The sequence below is a fragment of the Oncorhynchus gorbuscha genome, linkage group LG05 (genome assembly GCF_021184085.1).
Source record: "Oncorhynchus gorbuscha isolate QuinsamMale2020 ecotype Even-year linkage group LG05, OgorEven_v1.0, whole genome shotgun sequence".
Taxonomy (NCBI): Eukaryota; Metazoa; Chordata; class Actinopteri; order Salmoniformes; family Salmonidae; genus Oncorhynchus; species Oncorhynchus gorbuscha.
This window is the reverse complement of record NC_060177.1, coordinates 86232847-86250761: the sequence shown is the minus strand read 5'-3', so window position 1 is coordinate 86250761 and position 17915 is coordinate 86232847. Positions and strand designations below refer to the sequence as shown.

At 44.5% G+C, this 17915-nt stretch overlaps 1 protein-coding gene across 7 annotated transcripts in view; it reads right to left on the bottom strand.

Moving 5' to 3' along the window:
* The window catches only part of LOC124036610 (tight junction protein ZO-2-like), a 268862-nt gene that overhangs the window by 38751 nt on the left and 212196 nt on the right, over positions 1-17915 (bottom strand). For all 7 annotated transcript variants that reach the window (XR_006838934.1, XM_046351412.1, XM_046351414.1 and 4 more), the window contains exons 7-10: positions 17643-17796; positions 8366-8471; positions 6677-6825; positions 6158-6221 (exon numbers count right to left, since the gene is read on the bottom strand). Coding sequence is in view for 6 of the 7 variants with exons in the window: in XM_046351412.1 (XP_046207368.1) it covers positions 6158-6221; positions 6677-6825; positions 8366-8471; positions 17643-17796 (473 nt within the window). In the remaining variant the exon portion in view is untranslated. The remainder of the gene's footprint in view (positions 1-6157; positions 6222-6676; positions 6826-8365; positions 8472-17642; positions 17797-17915) is intronic.

The following is a 17915-nucleotide window of genomic DNA, read 5'->3' as shown; positions in this document are numbered from 1 at the left end:
TTGCTGCCATGTTGTGTTATCATGTGTTGCCATGTGTTGCTGTGTTGTCATGTGGTGTTGCTACCATGATATGTTGTCATGTGTTGCTACCATGATGTGTTGTCATGTGTTGCTACTATGCTGGGTTGTCATGTGTTGCTACCATGCTGTGTTGTCATGTGTTGCTACCATGATGTGTTGTCATGTGTTGCTGCCATGCTGTGCTGTCATGTGTTGCTACCATGCTGTGTTGTCATGTGTTGCTACCATGCTGTGTTGTCATGTGTTTCTGCCATGCTGTGTTGTCATGTGTTGTTGTCATGCTGTGTTGTCATGTGTTGCTACCATGCTGGGTTGTCATGTGTTGCTGCCATGCTGGGTTGTCATGTGTTGCTACCATGATATGTTGTCATGTGTTGCTACCATGATGTGTTGTCATGTGTTGCTACCATGATATGTTATCATGTGTTGCTGCCATGTTGTGTTATCATGTGTTGCTACCATGCTGTGTTGTCATGTGTTGCTGCCATGTTGTGTTATCATGTGTTGCCATGTGTTGCTGTGTTGTCATGTGGTGTTGCTACCATGATATGTTGTCATGTGTTGCTACCATGATGTGTTGTCATGTGTTGCTACTATGCTGGGTTGTCATGTGTTGCTACCATGCTGTGTTGTCATGTGTTGCTACCATGATGTGTTGTCATGTGTTGCTGCCATGCTGTGCTGTCATGTGTTGCTACCATGCTGTGTTGTCATGTGTTGCTACCATGCTGTGTTGTCATGTGTTTCTGCCATGCTGTGTTGTCATGTGTTGTTGTCATGCTGTGTTGTCATGTGTTGCTACCATGCAGTGTTGTCATGTGTTGTCATATGTTGTTGTCATGCTGTGTTGTCATATGTTTCTGCCATGCTGTGTTGTCATGTGTTTCTGCCATGCTGTGTTGTCATGTGTTGTTGTCATGCTGTGTTGTCATGTGTTTCTGCCATGCTGTGTTGTCATGTGTTGCTACCATGCTGTGTTGTCATGTGTTGCTGCCATGTTGTTGTCATGTGTTGTTGCTACCATGCTGTGTTGTCATGTGTTGCTACCATGCTATGTTCTCATGTGGTGTTGCTACCATGCTGTGTTGTCATGTGTTGCTACATTTACATTACATTACATTTAAGTCATTTAGTTATCCAGTCCATGATGTGTTGCTGCCATGCTGTGTTGTAATGTGTTGCTACCATGATGTGTTGCTACCATGCTGTGTTGTCATGTGTTGCTGCCATGCTGTGTTGTCATGTGTTGCTACATTTACATTACATTACATTTAAGTCATTTAGCAGACGCTCTTATCCAGAGCGACTACCATGATGTGTTGCTGCCATGCTGTGCTGTCATGTGTTGCTACCATGATGTGTTGCTGCCATGCTGTGCTGTCATGTGTTGCTACCATGATGTGTTGTCATGTGTTGCTACCATGCTGGGTTGTCATGTGTTGATACCATGCTGGGTTGTCATGTGTTGCTACCATGCTGGGTTGTCATGTGTTGCTGCCATGCTGTTGTCATGTGTTGCTACCATGATATGTTGTCATGTGTTGCTACCATGATGTGTTGTCATGTGTTGTACCATGATATGTTATCATGTTTGCTGCCATGTTGTGTTATCATGTGTTGCTACCATGCTGTGTTGTCATGTGTTGCTGCATGTTGTTTATCATGTGTTGCCATGCTGTGTTGTCATGTGGTGTTGCTACCATGATATGTTGTCATGTGTTGCTACCATGATGTGTTGTCATGTGTTGCTACTATGCTGGGTTGTCATGTGTTGCTACCATGATGTGTTGTCATGTGTTGCTGCCATGCTGTGCTGTCATGTGTTGCTACCATGCTGTGTTGTCATGTGTTTCTGCCATGCTGTGTTGTCATGTGTTGTTGTCATGCTGTGTTGTCATGTGTTGCTACCATGCAGTGTTGTCATGTGGTGTTGCTACCGTGCTGTGTTGTCATATGTTGTTGTCATGCTGTGTTGTCATGTGTTTCTGCCATGCTGTGTTGTCATGTGTTGTTGTCATGCTGTGTTGTCATGTGTTGTTGTCATGCTGTGTTGTCATGTGTTTCTGCCATGCTGTGTTGTCATGTGTTGCTACCATGCTGTAATAAATAATAATAATAATAATAAATGCCATTTAGCAGACGCTTTTATCCAAAGCGACTTACAGTCATGTGTGCATACATTCTACGTATGGGTGGTCCCGTCAACCCACTGCTGCGCCATGCTCTGTCTGAGCTACATGTGTTGTCATGTGTTGCTGCCATGTTGTTGTCATGTGTTGTTGCTACCATGCTGTGTTGTCATGTGTTGCTACCATGCTATGTTCTCATGTGGTGTTGCTACCATGCTGTGTTGTCATATGTTGTTGTCATGCTGTGTTGTCATATGTTGTTGTCATGCTGTGTTGTCATGTGTTTCTGCCATGCTGTGTTGTCATGTGTTTCTGCCATGTTGTGTTGTCATGTGTTTCTGCCATGTTGTGTTGTCATGTGTTGTTGTCATGCTGTGTTGTCATATGTTGTTGTCATGCTGTGTTGTCATGTGTTTCTGCCATGTTGTGTTGTCATGTGTTGTTGTCATGCTGTGTTGTCATGTGTTTCTGCCATGCTGTGCTGCCATGTTGTGTTGCTGTCTTAGGTTTCTCTATATGTAGTGTTGTCTCTCTTGTCGTGATGTGTGTTTTGTCCAACATCTTTTATTTGAACCCAGCCCCCCGTCCCCGCAGGAAGCCTTTTGGTAGGCCGTCATTGGAAATAATAATTTGTTCTTAACTGGCTTGCCTAGTTATTAAATAATAAATAAAACTCATTGAGTAATTCAAGTTGAAGGCCGACTGGAGTATAGCAGGCTGCCGAGAGCAACAAAACTATCATTATAACTTCTTCTGTGCATGGTTTTTAAATAATCGGTTTAAGGACATAAACTCAGCATAAAAAGAAACGTCCTCTCACTGTCAACTGTGTTTATTTTCAGCAAACTTAACGTGTGTAAATATTTGTATGAACATAAGATTCAACAACTGAGACATAAACTGAACAAGTTCCACAGACATGTGACTAACAGAAATGGAATAATGTCTCCCTGAACAAAGGGGGGGGGTCAAAATCTAAAGTAACAGTCAATATCTGATGTGGCCACCAGCTGCAATTAAGTACTGCAGTGCATCTCCTCCTCATGGACTGCACCAGATTTGGCAGTTCTTGCTGTGAGATGTTACCCCACTCTTCCACCAAGGCAGCTGCAAGTTCCCGGATATTTCTGGGAGGAATGGCCCTAGCCCTCACCCTCCTATCCAACCGGTCCCAGACATGTTTAATGGGATTGAGATCCTGGCTCTTCGCTGGCCATGGCAGAACACTGACATTCCTGTCTTGCAGGAAATCACGCACAGTGTGAGCAGTTTGTCTGGTGTCATTGTCATGCTGGAGGGTCATGTCAGGATGAGCCTGCAGGAAGGGTACCGCATGAGGGAGGAGGATGTCTTCCCTGTAACACACAGCGTTGAGATTGCCTGCAATGACAACAAACTCAGTCCGATGATGCTGTGACACACCGCCCCAGACCATGACGGACCCTCCACCTCCAAATCGATCCCGCTCCAGAGTACAGGCCTCGGTGTAACGCCTCGGTGTAACGCAGCGACGGTGGATTTGTGCCCATAGGCGACGTTGTTGCCAGTGATGTCTGGTGAGGACCTGCCTTACGTATCTCAGAGCATCGTAGCACCATTAGGGGTAAAAACTTTACGTATCCAGTTGCAGGCCACTCGATTTAGTCTCTTCGTTAAATTGGCATCGAACATGTCACCCTCCCTAGGAGAGGGGGTGACCTTGATCATTTATTGTTAAAACGAGAGGCTGCCTGGATCTTTAATTTAAAGACCTTTGCTCTGTTTGGTCTCAACGTAGACTTTGATCTGAAGACATTCTTGTGATTATTGTGACTTTGCCATTGTAATTGTTTGTAAGCTTGTGTAGTCAAATTAATCTATGATCGTATGCTATACATTGGTGTGGTCCTGTGTAGCTCAGTTGGTAGAGCATGGCGCTTGTAACGCCAGGGTAGTGGGTTCGATCCCCGGGACCACCCATACGTAGAATGTATGCACACATGACTGTAAGTCGCTTTGGATAAAAGCGTCTGCTAAATGGCATATATTATTATTATATTATTGTTGTTTGTATGCTGTTTTTTTGTATGGCATTTTAATATCTGATAATTAACCAATGATATTAGGCCACTCTTGGCCATGATTACAGACACCTGTGTGTTTTGACACTATATAAACAAGTCATCCCGCAGTGTTTGTGATTACACCCTGATGAAGAACAGCTTGGCTGTCGAAACGTTGGTAATTACATTTTTGCATCTGAGCTCCTAGAGTGTGCGGCTCTCTTTTATTTGCCGAGGACCTGCCTTACAACAGGCCTACAAGCCCTCAGTCCAGCCTCTCTCAGCCTATTGCGAACAGTCTGAGCAATGATGGATGGATTGTGCGTTCCTGGTGTAACCCGGGCAGTTGTTGCTGCCATCCTGTATCTGTCCTGCAGATATGATGTTCGGATGTACCGATCCTGTGCAGGTGTTGTTACACGTGCTCTGCCACTGCGAGGATGGTCAGCTGTCCGTCCTGTCTTTCTGTAGCGCTGTCTTAGGCCTCTCACAGTACGGACATTGCAATTTATTACCCTGGCCACATCTGCAGTCCTCATGCCTCCTTGCAGCATGCCTAAGGCACGTTCACACAGATGAGCAGGGACCCTGGGCATCTTTATTTTAGTGTTTTTCAGAATCAGTAGAAAAGCCTCTTTAGTGTCCTAAGTTTTCTTAACTGTGACCTTAATTGCCTACCGTCTGTAAGCTGTTAGTGTCTTAACGACCGTTCCACAGGTGCATGTTCATTAATTGTTTATGGTTCATTAATTGCATGGGAAACAGTGTTTAAACCCTTTACAATGAAGACCTGTGAAGTTATTCAGATTTTTACGAATTATCTTTGAAAGACAGGGTCCTGAAAAAGGGAAGTTTCTTTTTTTTGCTGAGTTTACATCTGATCTGAAGCAAATATTAGTACCATGACGGTCTTAAGAATTTGTATTTATTTAAACAAAGATTGACGACAAAGATGTTAACTGACTTGCCTAGTTAAATAAAGGTTCAGTCAAATTAAAAGTCTAGAGGAACACTATCACTCCTTTCTTTCTCCTGCCCTTCTTCCTTTTCCATATGTAACCTTTACTAAACAGTCAGGTCAGGGTTTCTTGTTTCAGTATAACTCTGGGCTGTGATCTTACTCACCCGTAGAGCTCTTCCTCCTCTGGGCTGTGATCTTACTCACCCGTAGAGCTCTTCCTCCTCTGGGCTGTGATCTTACTCACCCGTATAGCTCTTCCTCCTCTGGGCTGTGATCTTACTCACCCGTAGAGCTCTTCCTCCTCTGGGCTGTGATCTTACTCACCCGTAGAGCTCTTCCTCCTCTGGGCTGTGATCTTACTCACCCGTAGAGCTCTTCCTCCTCTGGGCTGTGATCTTACTCACCCGTAGAGCTCTTCCTCCTCTGGGCTGTGATCTTACTCACCCGTAGAGCTCTTCCTCCTCTGGGCTGTGATCTTACTCACCCGTAGAGCTCTTCCTCCTCTGGGCTGTGATCTTACTCACCCGTAGAGCTCTTCCTCCTCTGGGCTGTGATCTTACTCACCCGTAGAGCTCTTCCTCCTCTGGGCTGTGATCTTACTCACCCGTAGAGCTCTTCCTCCTCTGGGCTGTGATCTTACTCACCCGTAGAGCTCTTCCTCCTCCGGGCTGTGATCTTACTCACCCGTAGAGCTCTTCCTCCTCCGGGCTGTGATCTTACTCACCCGTAGAGCTCTTCCTCCTCTGGGCTGTGATCTTACTCACCCGTAGAGCTCTTCCTCCTCTGGGCTGTGATCTTACTCACCCGTAGAGCTCTTCCTCCTCTGGGCTGTGATCTTACTCACCCGTAGAGCTCTTCCTCCTCTGGGCTGTGATCTTACTCACCCGTAGAGCTCTTCCTCCTCTGGGCTGTGATCTTACTCACCCGTAGAGCTCTTCCTCCTCTGGGCTGTGATCTTACTCACCCGTAGAGCTCTTCCTCCTCCGGGCTGTGATCTTACTCACCCGTAGAGCTCTTCCTCCTCTGGGCTGGGGCGTAGCAGAATCTTAGGAGTGGTCTTTGCTGACGCTGGAAAACAACAAACACATATATGCATTAACACATTGAAACAAATAGTGATGGGTGAGTTCTCATTGGCTCGTTGGCTACATACTCATCCACTGAAGGACAATTTATTTATTTGTATTTTTTTATTTTACCTTTATTTTACTAGGCAAGTCAGTTAAGAACAAATTCTTATTTTCAATGACAGCCTAGGAACAGTGGGTTAACTGCCTGCTCAGGGGCAGAACGACAGATTTGTACCTTGTCAGCTCGGGGATTTGAACTTGCAACATTCCGGGTTACTAGTCCAACGCTCTAACCACTAGGCTACCCTGCCGCCCCATGTCAGGTTGAAAAGCAGTAGTCTAAAAATCTGGGTACTAATGTTATAAGATTACATTTAAACAGGGCCTAGGTAGGATTTGAGGCCAGTTGTTCTTGATGCATTGCAATGTGGGTAAAATATGCATTGTGGGTACCTGGTGGTTCGTCGAGGCGTGGCGGACCCTCTGACTCCAGGGTGGCAGGGCCCGGGGCGGGGGTGTCCTGTAGCGGGGGAACCCTGAAAGGTGAGGCCATGGCAGACATCTTGGCTACCCTTGGAGAGTCTTCCAGGCTGGTTAGAGGTCTGGGTGGGAAAGGACACACTGGACAGGTTGGACACAGGAACAATACTGGAACAATACCTCTACCTGTATACTGGAACAATACTGGAACAGTACCTTACACCTGACCAACAGTATACTGGAACAATACTGGAACAGTACCTTACACCTGACCAACAGTATACTGGAACAATACTGGAACAGTACCTCTACCTGACCAACAGTATACTGGAACAATACCTCTACCTGACCTATACTGGAACAATACTGGAACAGTACCTTTACCTGACCAACAGTATACTGGAACAATACCTCTACCTGACCAACAGTATACTGGAACAATAAATCTACCTGACCTATACTGGAACAATACTGGAACAGTACCTTTACCTGACCAACAGTATACTGGAACAATACTGGAACAGTACCTTTACCTGCCCTATACTGGAACAATACTGGAACAGTACCTTTACCTGACCAACAGTCTGGAACAATAAATACTGGAACAATACTGGAACAGTACCTTTACCTGACCAACAGTTCTAACAATACTGGAACAATACTGGAACAATACTGTACCTTTACCTGCCCTATACTGGAACAATACTGGAACAGTACCTTTACCTGCCCTATACTGGAACAATACTGGAACAGTACCTTTACCTGCCCTATACTGGAACAATACTGGAACAGTACCTTACACCTGACCAACAGTATACTGGAACAATACTGGAACAGTACCTCTACCTGACCAACAGTATACTGGAACAATACTGGAACAGTACCTTTACCTGACCTATACTGGAACAATACTGGAACAGTACCTTTACCTGTCCTATACTGGAACAATACTGGAACAGTACCTTTACCTGCCCTATACTGGAACAATACTGGAACAGTACCTTTACCTGCCCTATACTGGAACAATACTGGAACAGTACCTTTACCTGCCCTATACTGGAACAATACTGGAACAGTACCTTTACCTGCCCTATACTGGAACAATACTGGAACAGTACCTTTACCTGCCCTATACTGGAACAATACTGGAACAGTACCTTTACCTGCCCTATACTGGAACAATACTGGAACAGTACCTTTACCTGTCCTATACTGGAACAATACTGGAACAGTACCTTCAGTATACTGGAATAATATTGGAACAGTACCTCTACATGTCCTATATTGTAGCTCACCTCCTGTAACTAATCTCACATATTTCCATCCATCCATCCACTCAGTCATCCATCATCTATCTATCCATCCATCCACTCCCTCCACTCAGTCATCCATCATCCATCCATCCATCCACTCCCTCCACTCAGTCATCCATCATCCATCCATCCATCCACTCCCTCCACTCAGTCATCCACACTAAGAATGTAGTGTATTATTTATTACACAGTACAGTAACAACTTTCATAATATTTCTGACTGAGGTACACTGTATCTGTGTTCTCCTCTTCTCATATCCATCCACTCCTCAACGGACAGGTTAAATGATCTCTCTCCATCTCTATCTATTATAAAACTACTACACCTCCCTCCCTCCCTCCATCCTACCTGGGGTAGTCTCTCTCATTAGAGGAATGGGAGGAGAGGTCAGAGTGGCGAGATCTCCTGTCCTCCTGGGGAGAGTATGAATGGTAGGACTCCATCTCTGAAATATCTGAGAGAAAGAGACAGAGAAAGAGATAGAGGGAGAGTAAGAGAGAGAGAGAGAGAGAGAGAGAGAGAGAGAGAGAGGAGAGAGAGGGAGGAAGAGAGAGAGGGGGAGTGAGAGGGAGAGGGAAAAAGAGAGAGAGGAGAAAGAGAGAGGAGAGAGAGGGAGGAAGTGAGAGGGGAGCGAGAGAGAGAGGGAGAAAGAGAGAGAAGGGAGAAAGAAAGAGGGGGAAAGAGGGTGGAAGAGAGAGAGAGAGTGAGTGAGAAACAGAGAGATTAGATATAAACATATCGTATTCACTGTGTTCACTTCACCAGGAAGAATTTGTACACCAGTGGAAACCTGATTGGTTGTCCCAAGAAGAAGGCCCATCACCAGTCCCCTAGCTGTGTTGGAATCAGATAGAGGTGGAGGAGTTACTGAATGTTGTGTTCTGCCTCTCTATAACATGTCCTGAGTGACTTCACACTGCATGCAGTTCTGTACTATACTGTACTATAGAAACTATGAAGATCTGACAAAGTCATGATAAAATGGCTGACATATAGTATTTAGTATGAAATATGATACTCTCCATGACTCATAACAATTGAAGAGGTTAGTCTCCAGATCAGTGTGGCTATACATTCTACAACTAGATAGATCAGATTAAGATGAATTCCCTCTGATCTTTTTGCCAATGAGAAGCCTTTCATTTGTCTTTCATGGTTTTTACCTTCTCAAACTGTGGCTGTCCTAGATTTGAGAGAGGAGGAGAGGATGAGGAGAGGAGAAGAGGATGAGGAGAGGAGGAGAGGATGAGGAGAGGAGAAGAGGATGTGTGTGCCTGCAGAGAAGCGGAGCCAGGTGCCAGAGAGAGAGAGAGAGAATGAGAGAGATAAATAGAGAGGGAGAGACCATGTGTAGATGGATACATCATATCTAGTGCCCTGAGTTGTTCCTTACCACGTAACACTAACCAGGAAAAACTCCAGGCCTTTCTTTATAACCCAAAACTCTAGCCCAGAGTTTTTCCTGGCCAAAACTCAAGGCACCAGACTATGCCCCATTGATCTAAGGCGTTGGCATTAGCTACAGCGTCGTAGTGTATTCAGTCTCACTCCATTACCAAATATATTTATTCACATCTAATTTTTGGCCAATTAAAAAGTGATTTGAGTGAATGTGATAGTGACCGTGGCGATGTTTCCCTGGGACGGGCCATTAAATCTCTATTCATTACATTAGAGTTAGAATCATTCAGACAGACTGTAGCTGTAACGCAGTAGGGAAGAACAGTGGAGGGGAACAAGTGATGACTGGTCCTCATCAAGGAGAAAGAGAGAGAGAGAATGGGGTGAGAGAAAGAGAGAGGATGGAGGTGTAAGAGAGAGAGAACGGATGGGGAGGGAGATGAGAGAGAGGGAGAATGGGGTGAGAGAAAGAGAGAGGATGGAGGTGTGAGAGAGAGAGAACGGATGGGGAGGGAGATGAGAGAGAGGGAGAATGGAGGGAAAGAGACCATAAGAGCGAGAGAGGGAAGGAGTGATAACATGAGAAAGAGAGAGATAGAGGGAGGGAGAGGTGAGGGTGTTACTGTGAATAGTGGTGTTGCATCTGAAAGTGCATGATCCGGTTGCATTAACAGTCCTCATGAGCAGCTCCTGTAAAGTACTATTGACAGACAGCCCGACAGACAGACAGCCCAACAGACAGCCCAACAGACAGGCAGGCAGACAGCCTGACAGACAGTCAGCACAACAGACAGCCCAACAGACAGCCCAACAGACAGACAGGCAGACAGCCTGACAGACAGACAGACAGCCCAACAGACAGCCCGACAGACAGACAGCCCAACAGACAGGCAGGCAGACAGCCTGACAGACAGCCGACAGGCAGCCTGACAGACAGTCAGCACAACAGACAGACAGCCTGACAGACAGCCTGACAGACAGTCAGCACAACAGACAGACAGCCTGACAGACAGCCCAACAAACAGCCTGACAGATAGACAGCCCAACAGGCAGACAGTCCGACAGAAAGGAAGGAGGCTAGACAGACAAGTAGATGACAGGACAGACAGGCAGGCAGACAGCCGGGCGGCTAAACATACAAACAGACAGCTAGACAGACAACTAGAGAGCCTGACAGACCAACGGCTAGACAGACGGCTAGACAGACAGCCTGACAGACAGCCCAACAAACAGCCTGACAGATAGACAGCCCAACAGACAGACAGCCTGACAGAGATGGCTAGACAGACAAAACAGACAGCTAGACAGACAGGCAGACAACTAGACAGACAGGAAAAGAGCTAGACAGACAGGCAGACAGTCCGACAGAAAGGAAGGAGGCTAGACAGACAAGTAGATGACAGGACAGACAGACAGGCAGACAGCCGGGCGGCTAAACATACAAACAGACAGCTAGACAGACAGCTAGAGAGCCTGACAGACCAACGGCTAGACAGACGGCTAGACAATCAACCCAACAAACAGACAACCTGACAGACAGACAGACAGACAGACAGACAGACAGACAGACAGACAGACAGACAGACAGACAGACAGACAGACAGACAGACAGACAGACAGACAGACAGACAGACAGACAGACAGACAGACAGACAGACGGCTGGATAGACAGACAGACTGGCTGGCAGACAGACGACAGAAAGACAGTCTGACAGGCCTGGCAGACAGACGACAGAAAGACAGCCTGACAGACAGATGGATAGACACACAGGCAGATGGCTGGACAGGCAGGCAGACGGCTGGACAGAAAGACAGCTGGACAGACAGAAGGCTGGACAGACGAACAAACAGACACAGATGGCTAGCTAGACAGACAAACAGACAAAGTCCGACAGATCGACCCGACAAACATCCCAACAGACATCCCGACAGACAGACGTGCCTCTCACAACAAAAAGTTGTGTATTTCTAGCAGGAGAGCCTCACGTAACAATAACTGGTGGTATTAAAATAAGAGAGAGGTGAATGGGTTTATTGACGGGTGAATTGAAACATGGAAACATGAAATTAACATGTCAAAGCTTGTGCACTGTGGTTGGTTTAACTGGTGTGTTTGGTGTTTTGTACTGGACAGAGCAGTCTGGTTTTGTCTCCTTTTGTCTAGACAGATAAATATTGGGTGCCCTTTTGTAATGGCAACAGGCCACAAATCTTTCTGCTGTGTTCGCACACTGCGGTATTTCGCCTAACAGATATGGGAGTTTATTCATGTATAATTTGTTTTCAAATTCTTTGTGGATCTGTGTGATCTGTGGGAAATATGTGTCTCTAATATGGTCATTTGGCAGGAGGTTAGGAAGTGCAGCTCAGTTTCCACCTCATTTTGTGGGCAGTGTGAACATAGCCTGTTTTCTCTTGAGAGAAAGGTCTGCCTACGGCGGCCTTTCTCAATAGCAAGTCTAGGATAACTGAGTCTGTACATAGTCAAGGATTTTGTTAAGTTTGGGTCAATCACAGTGGTCAGGTATTCTGTCACTGTGTACTCTCTGTTTAGGGCCAAATAGCATTCTAGTTTGCTCCAATTTGTGGTTGATTCTTTCCAGTGTCAAATAGTTATTTTTTAGTTTTCTCATGATTTGGTTGGGTCTAATGGTGTTGCTGTCCTGGGGCTCTGTGGGGTCTGTTTGTGTTTCTGTGTGTGAACAGTCCCAGAAATAGCTGGCTGAAGGGACTCTTCTCTAGGATCTTCTCTCTGTAAGTGAGGACTTTGTGGTGAAATGTGTGGGCATCTCTTCCATTTAGTGAATTATTGCTTGGTGAGCGGACCCCAGACCTCACAACCATAAAGGGCAATGTGTCTATAACTTATTCAATTATTTTTAGTCAGATCCTATTCCTATGTCAAGTTTTATGTTCCCTTTGATGACCTAGAAGGCTAGACAGACGGCTAGACAATCAACCCAACAAACAGACTGACAAACAGACCGTCTGCTGGGTAGACAGACAGCTAGACAATCAACCCAACAAACAGACTGACAAACAGACCGTCTGCTGGGTAGACAGACAGCTAGACAATCAACCCAACAAACAGACTGACAAACAGACCGTCTGCTGGCTATACAGACGGCTAGGCAATCAACCCAACAAACAGACTGACAAACAGACCGTCTGCTGGCTATACAGACGGCTAGGCAATCAACCCAACAAACAGACTGACAAACAGACCGTCTGCTGGGTAGACAGACCGACCGAAAGACAGGTTGACAGGCAAGCCTGACAATGTTCCTGTTCTTCTCTGTTCAAATCTTCAACTGCCCTCCCATTTCCTGTCTTCAGCCTATAGGGGCCTTCGCCCACACACTACTTCCTGGTAATCGGCCTATCCGCGCTTGATATACTGTGACAGTTGACACGCAGGGAAGTCAGATCTGTTTTCCTGGGCTGGACTGGGATCAGTCTATCACAGCCACAATGACAGGAACAGACCATGTATAATTAGCCCTGAAAATAACACACTTTGTATGAAATAGTAATGTGATGCTGTACGTTGAACAAACAATATACAGTAGGTTGAGACAAAAACACTGACACTAATTCACTCAAATCCGGTAGTATTCAACTCCTGTTAAACACGGAAGGAAGAACGTGAATATGTTGTTGCTATGGTTATAATGATGCAGTAATCTTGCCTTGGTTTTTCATGCAGCCTCCAGTATTTGGAATTAAATAGTAGTCAAGTTACTATCCTTTCTCTAAGTTGTTGCAGGTTTTTACTAATGACAGAATATGGTGTACTCAGTATTAAAGCTATTTTTAGTTTACCTTTATTTAACTCGGCAAGTCAGTTTAGAACAAATTCTTAATTTCAACTAGTCCAAAGCTCTAACCACTAGGCTACCCTGCCGCCCCTATGGGAAGAATGACAATTCACTTTAAGTGGTACAAAGCTACGATGTATTTGTTCTGTATCTACTTTTAAGTACAATTAAATGTACAGTAAAATATTTGTAGTAAATGTAAAGTAAAAATAAAATATGCGTTCCATTGGCATTATTCAACCTATTGTACTTAATAAATCACACAGTACAAAATAGATAGTGATTAAAATACTTTATTAGTTTTAGGAAAGTGTAAAAAAAAATAAAAAAGTATAATAGCAAAAAGTAAGTGCAAAGTGTAAAAGCTTGACAACTTGTAGTAGTGTAGCAGTGTTGTAGCATGGTTCATTTTTACAGCTTAAAGGCAACGTTACTGTAGTGTGAGTCTCTCTTGGGTGGACCTTCATCTAAAAGTATGACATTTAATCTGGAAGAGAGAAGACAAAAAGGATTTCTCTTTTGTAGGCTACGATTGAGGAAATCTCTTTTTGTGGTCAACACTGTATATTCTGTTTAACTTCCTAGTATGAGTTAGTAAAGTACTTAGGCTAGTAAATAGTGTACTTAGGCTAGTAAATAGTGTACTTAGGCTAGTAAATAGTGTACTTAGGCTAGTAAATAGTGTACTTAGGCTAGTAAATAGTGTACTTAGGCTAGTAAATAGTGTACTTAGGCTAGTAAATAGTGTACTTAGGCTAGTAAATAGTTTTACTTAGGCTAGTAAATAGTTTTACTTAGGCTAGTAAATAGTGTACTTAGGCTAGTAAATAGTGTACTTAGGCTAGTAAATAGTGTACTTAGGCTAGTAAATAGTTTTACTTAGGCTAGTAAATAGTGTACTTAGGCTAGTAAATAGTGTACTTAGGCTAGTAATGAACCACTTTAGGTGACTCTGTCTGTCCTAGAAGTAAACTAAGTAAACTAAGATTGGACTGGGTGACCTCTGTGACATGGCATTGACAATACCTCATTTCGTGTCCCTTTTTATTTTTAACCCCTTAAAAGACAGATTTTTCTTTTTTACCTCAACAGGGCCGTGGCCTGATTGGTAGCTGTTTACTCTCGAGGAATGTTTAAATAATGTCATTGGATACTTTTGAAATTTGTTTTCTACTGAAGACTAATATAGAGTATCTTCACACTCCTAAACTGATCTGGATCAGCTGTAATATGTTTCCTATTTGACCGTAGTCATGCTTATGAAACACCCAGTGTTGAGTCAAAGAATGGTTGGTTTTCATGCTCATGATGACTGTATAGTGTTGCCAATGAGACTTGGCAACCCAATGAGACTTGGCAACCCAATGAGACTTTGCAACCCAATGAGACTTTGCAATCCAATGAGACATGGCAACCCAATGAGACTTTGCAATCCAATGAGACTTGGCAACCCAATGAGACTTTGCAACACTAATCTGTACTGTATAGTGTAGTGTTGTCACGATATCAGAATTTTGACTTCAATACCGATACCAGGTTAAGTATCATGATACTCGATACCAAAACGATATGATACCGAAATTATACTCGATTCCAGAACGATACTCGATACCGAAACGATACTCGATACCAGAATGATACTCCATACCAGAACAAAACTTGACACCAAACGCTACGACACCGAAATGATACTCGATACCGACACCCGATACCAGAACAACACTCGATACCAGAATGATACTCCATACCAGAACAAAACTCGATACCTAAATGATACTCGATACCAGAACAATACTTGATACCTAAATGATACCCAATGCCAAACGATACTCAATAGCGAAATGATACTCGATACCAGAACAATACTCGATACCGAAATGGTACTCGATACTAGAACAATACTTGACACCAAACTATACTCGATACCGAAACGATACTCGATACCGAAACGATACTCGATACCGAAACAATACTCGATACCAGAACGATACTCGATACCAGAACAATACTCGATACCAGAACAATACTCAACACCGAAACGATACTTGACACCAAACGATACTCGATACCAGAAAAACACTCGATACCGAAACAATACTCGATACCAGAACAATACTCGATACCAGAACAATACTCGATACCAGAACAATACTTGACACCAACCGATACTCGATACCAGAACAATACTTGACACCAACCGATACCGATACCGGAACAATACTTGACACCAACCGATACTCGATACCGGAACAATACTTGACACCAACCGATACTCGATACCAGAACAATACTTGACACCAAACGATACTCGATACCAGAACAATACTTGACACCAAACGATCCCACGGCAAAAGAATAATGCATATAATCAGAGAATAACCACTGTTATTAAAAACAACAACATGTTAATAACTGGCAGAACAGCTGAAATATAAAATAATAAAACATATTCTATTCTATATGCTATTTCTTTCAAAAACAAAACACCATATTAAATAACACAAGAATACCTTTAATGTTCCTTAAACAAAACCATATCTGAGACTCAGAGCATACAAAAAAATGGTTTTAAACTGTTTTAAAATGTAATTTGACACATCAGGGTTAATTTTCTCATCTATGTTCATTAATATTGGGTCAAATGACATTCAGTAGACCTATATGATTCATTATTCAAAACAGCTAAATAATTGTATTTATTAAATCAATTATTTGGTTCCAAAATGACATAGAACACTTTGAAGCTCATTTCAGAAACTTCAATATTGCAACAGTCTACACACCATAGCTATGCAATGGATTTTACATAGCATACTACAATTCCCATAGTGCATTTCATCTATCAGGGTGCAACTTACTACTGCCCCCTTGAGAAGACAAGTAGCCTGGCTAGCTTACTACTGCCCCCTTGAGAAGACAAGTAGCCTGGCTAGCTTACTACTGCCCCCTTGAGAAGACAAGTAGCCTGGCTAGCTTACTACTGCCCCCTTGAGAAGACAAGTAGCCTGGCTAGCTTACTACTAACCCCTCGAGAAGACACGTAGCCTGGCTAGCTTACTACTGCCCCCTTGAGAAGACACGTAGCCTGGCTAGCTTACTACTGCCCCCTTGAGAAGACAAGTAGCCTGGCTAGCTTACTACTGACCCCTTGAGAAGACATGTAACCTGGCTAGCTTACTACTGCCCCCTTGAGAAGACAAGTAGCCTGGCTAGCTTACTACTGCCCCCTTGAGAAGACACGTAGCCTGGCTAGCTTACTACTGCCCCCTTGAGAAGACACGTAGCCTGGCTAGCTTACTACTGCCCCCTTGAGAAGACAAGTAGCCTGGCTAGCTAGCCTGAGAAGACAAGTAGCCTGGCTAGCTTACTACTGCCCCCTTGAGAAGACAAGTAGCCTGGCTAGCTTACTACTGCCCCCTTGAGAAGACAAGTAGCCTGGCTAGCTTACTACTGCCCCCTTGAGAAGACAAGTAGCCTGGCTAGCTTACTACTGCCCTCTTGAGAAGACGAGTAGCCTGGCTAGCTTACTACTGCCCCCTTGAGAAGACACGTAGCCTGGCTAGCTTACTACTGCCCCCTTGAGAAGACACTTAGCCTGGCTAGCTTACTACTGCCCCCTTGAGAAGACAAGTAGCCTGGCAAGCTTACTACTGCCCCCTTGAGAAGACACGTAGCCTGGCTAGCTTACTACTGCCCCCTCGAGAAGACACATAGCCTGGCTAGCTTACTACTGCCCCCTTGAGAAGACAAGTAGCCTGGCAAGCTTACTACTGCCCCCTTGAGAAGACAAGTAGCCTGGCTAGCTTACTACTGCCCTCTTGAGAAGACAAGTAGCCTGGCTAGCTTACTACTGCCCTCTTGAGAAGACAAGTAGCCTGGCAAGCTTACTACTGCCCCCTTGAGAAGACAAGTAGCCTGGCTAGCTTACTACTGCCCCCTCGAGAAGACAAGTAGCCTGGATAGCTTACTACTGCCCCCTTGAGAAGACAAGTAGCCTGGCTAGCTTACTACTGCCCCCTTGAGAACATTCAGACAAATTACTAGACAGACTGGATCCTCTCAATCTCTATGACACGAGACACATTTGTACAGAAGTACCAAAAGTTTTTTTTGAAGTATCGTACTGAACCGTTTTTTCATGTTTTAGTATCCAAAAAGTTTCGATATACAGCGCAACACTAGTACAGTGATCAATGACACGTCAGTGAGGCAGAGAAAACCAACACACTCTCAACTTCTGGGACTTTTTACAGGGAATATAACCCACACAAACAACTATACTCTGTGAATACTGCTCTGCCATTGGTCAGGACAGGTGTCCGTCATCTTCTACACTCTGAATACCGCTCTGCTATTGGTCAGAACAGATGTCTGTCATCCCTATCACTCCCCAGTCAGTCACTCACCGTCAGGTTCGGAGTCAGAGTCGACGAGGGGCGGGATACGGATGAGGATCTGTCTCCGGTCTCTCTGGATGACCAGCTGGAGTTTTCCTCTAGACTTCTCAATGAGCTTCCCTGCATCGTTCAGAGACAGGTTCTCTGTTACTGTCCCATTGATCTGAAGAGAGGGAGGAGATCGGAAGCAGAGAGGAGAGGAGAGTGAGGAGAGGAGATATAGGAGAGAAGAGGAGAGAGGAGTTATAGGAGAGAAGAGGCGAGAGAAGAGGAGAGAAGAGA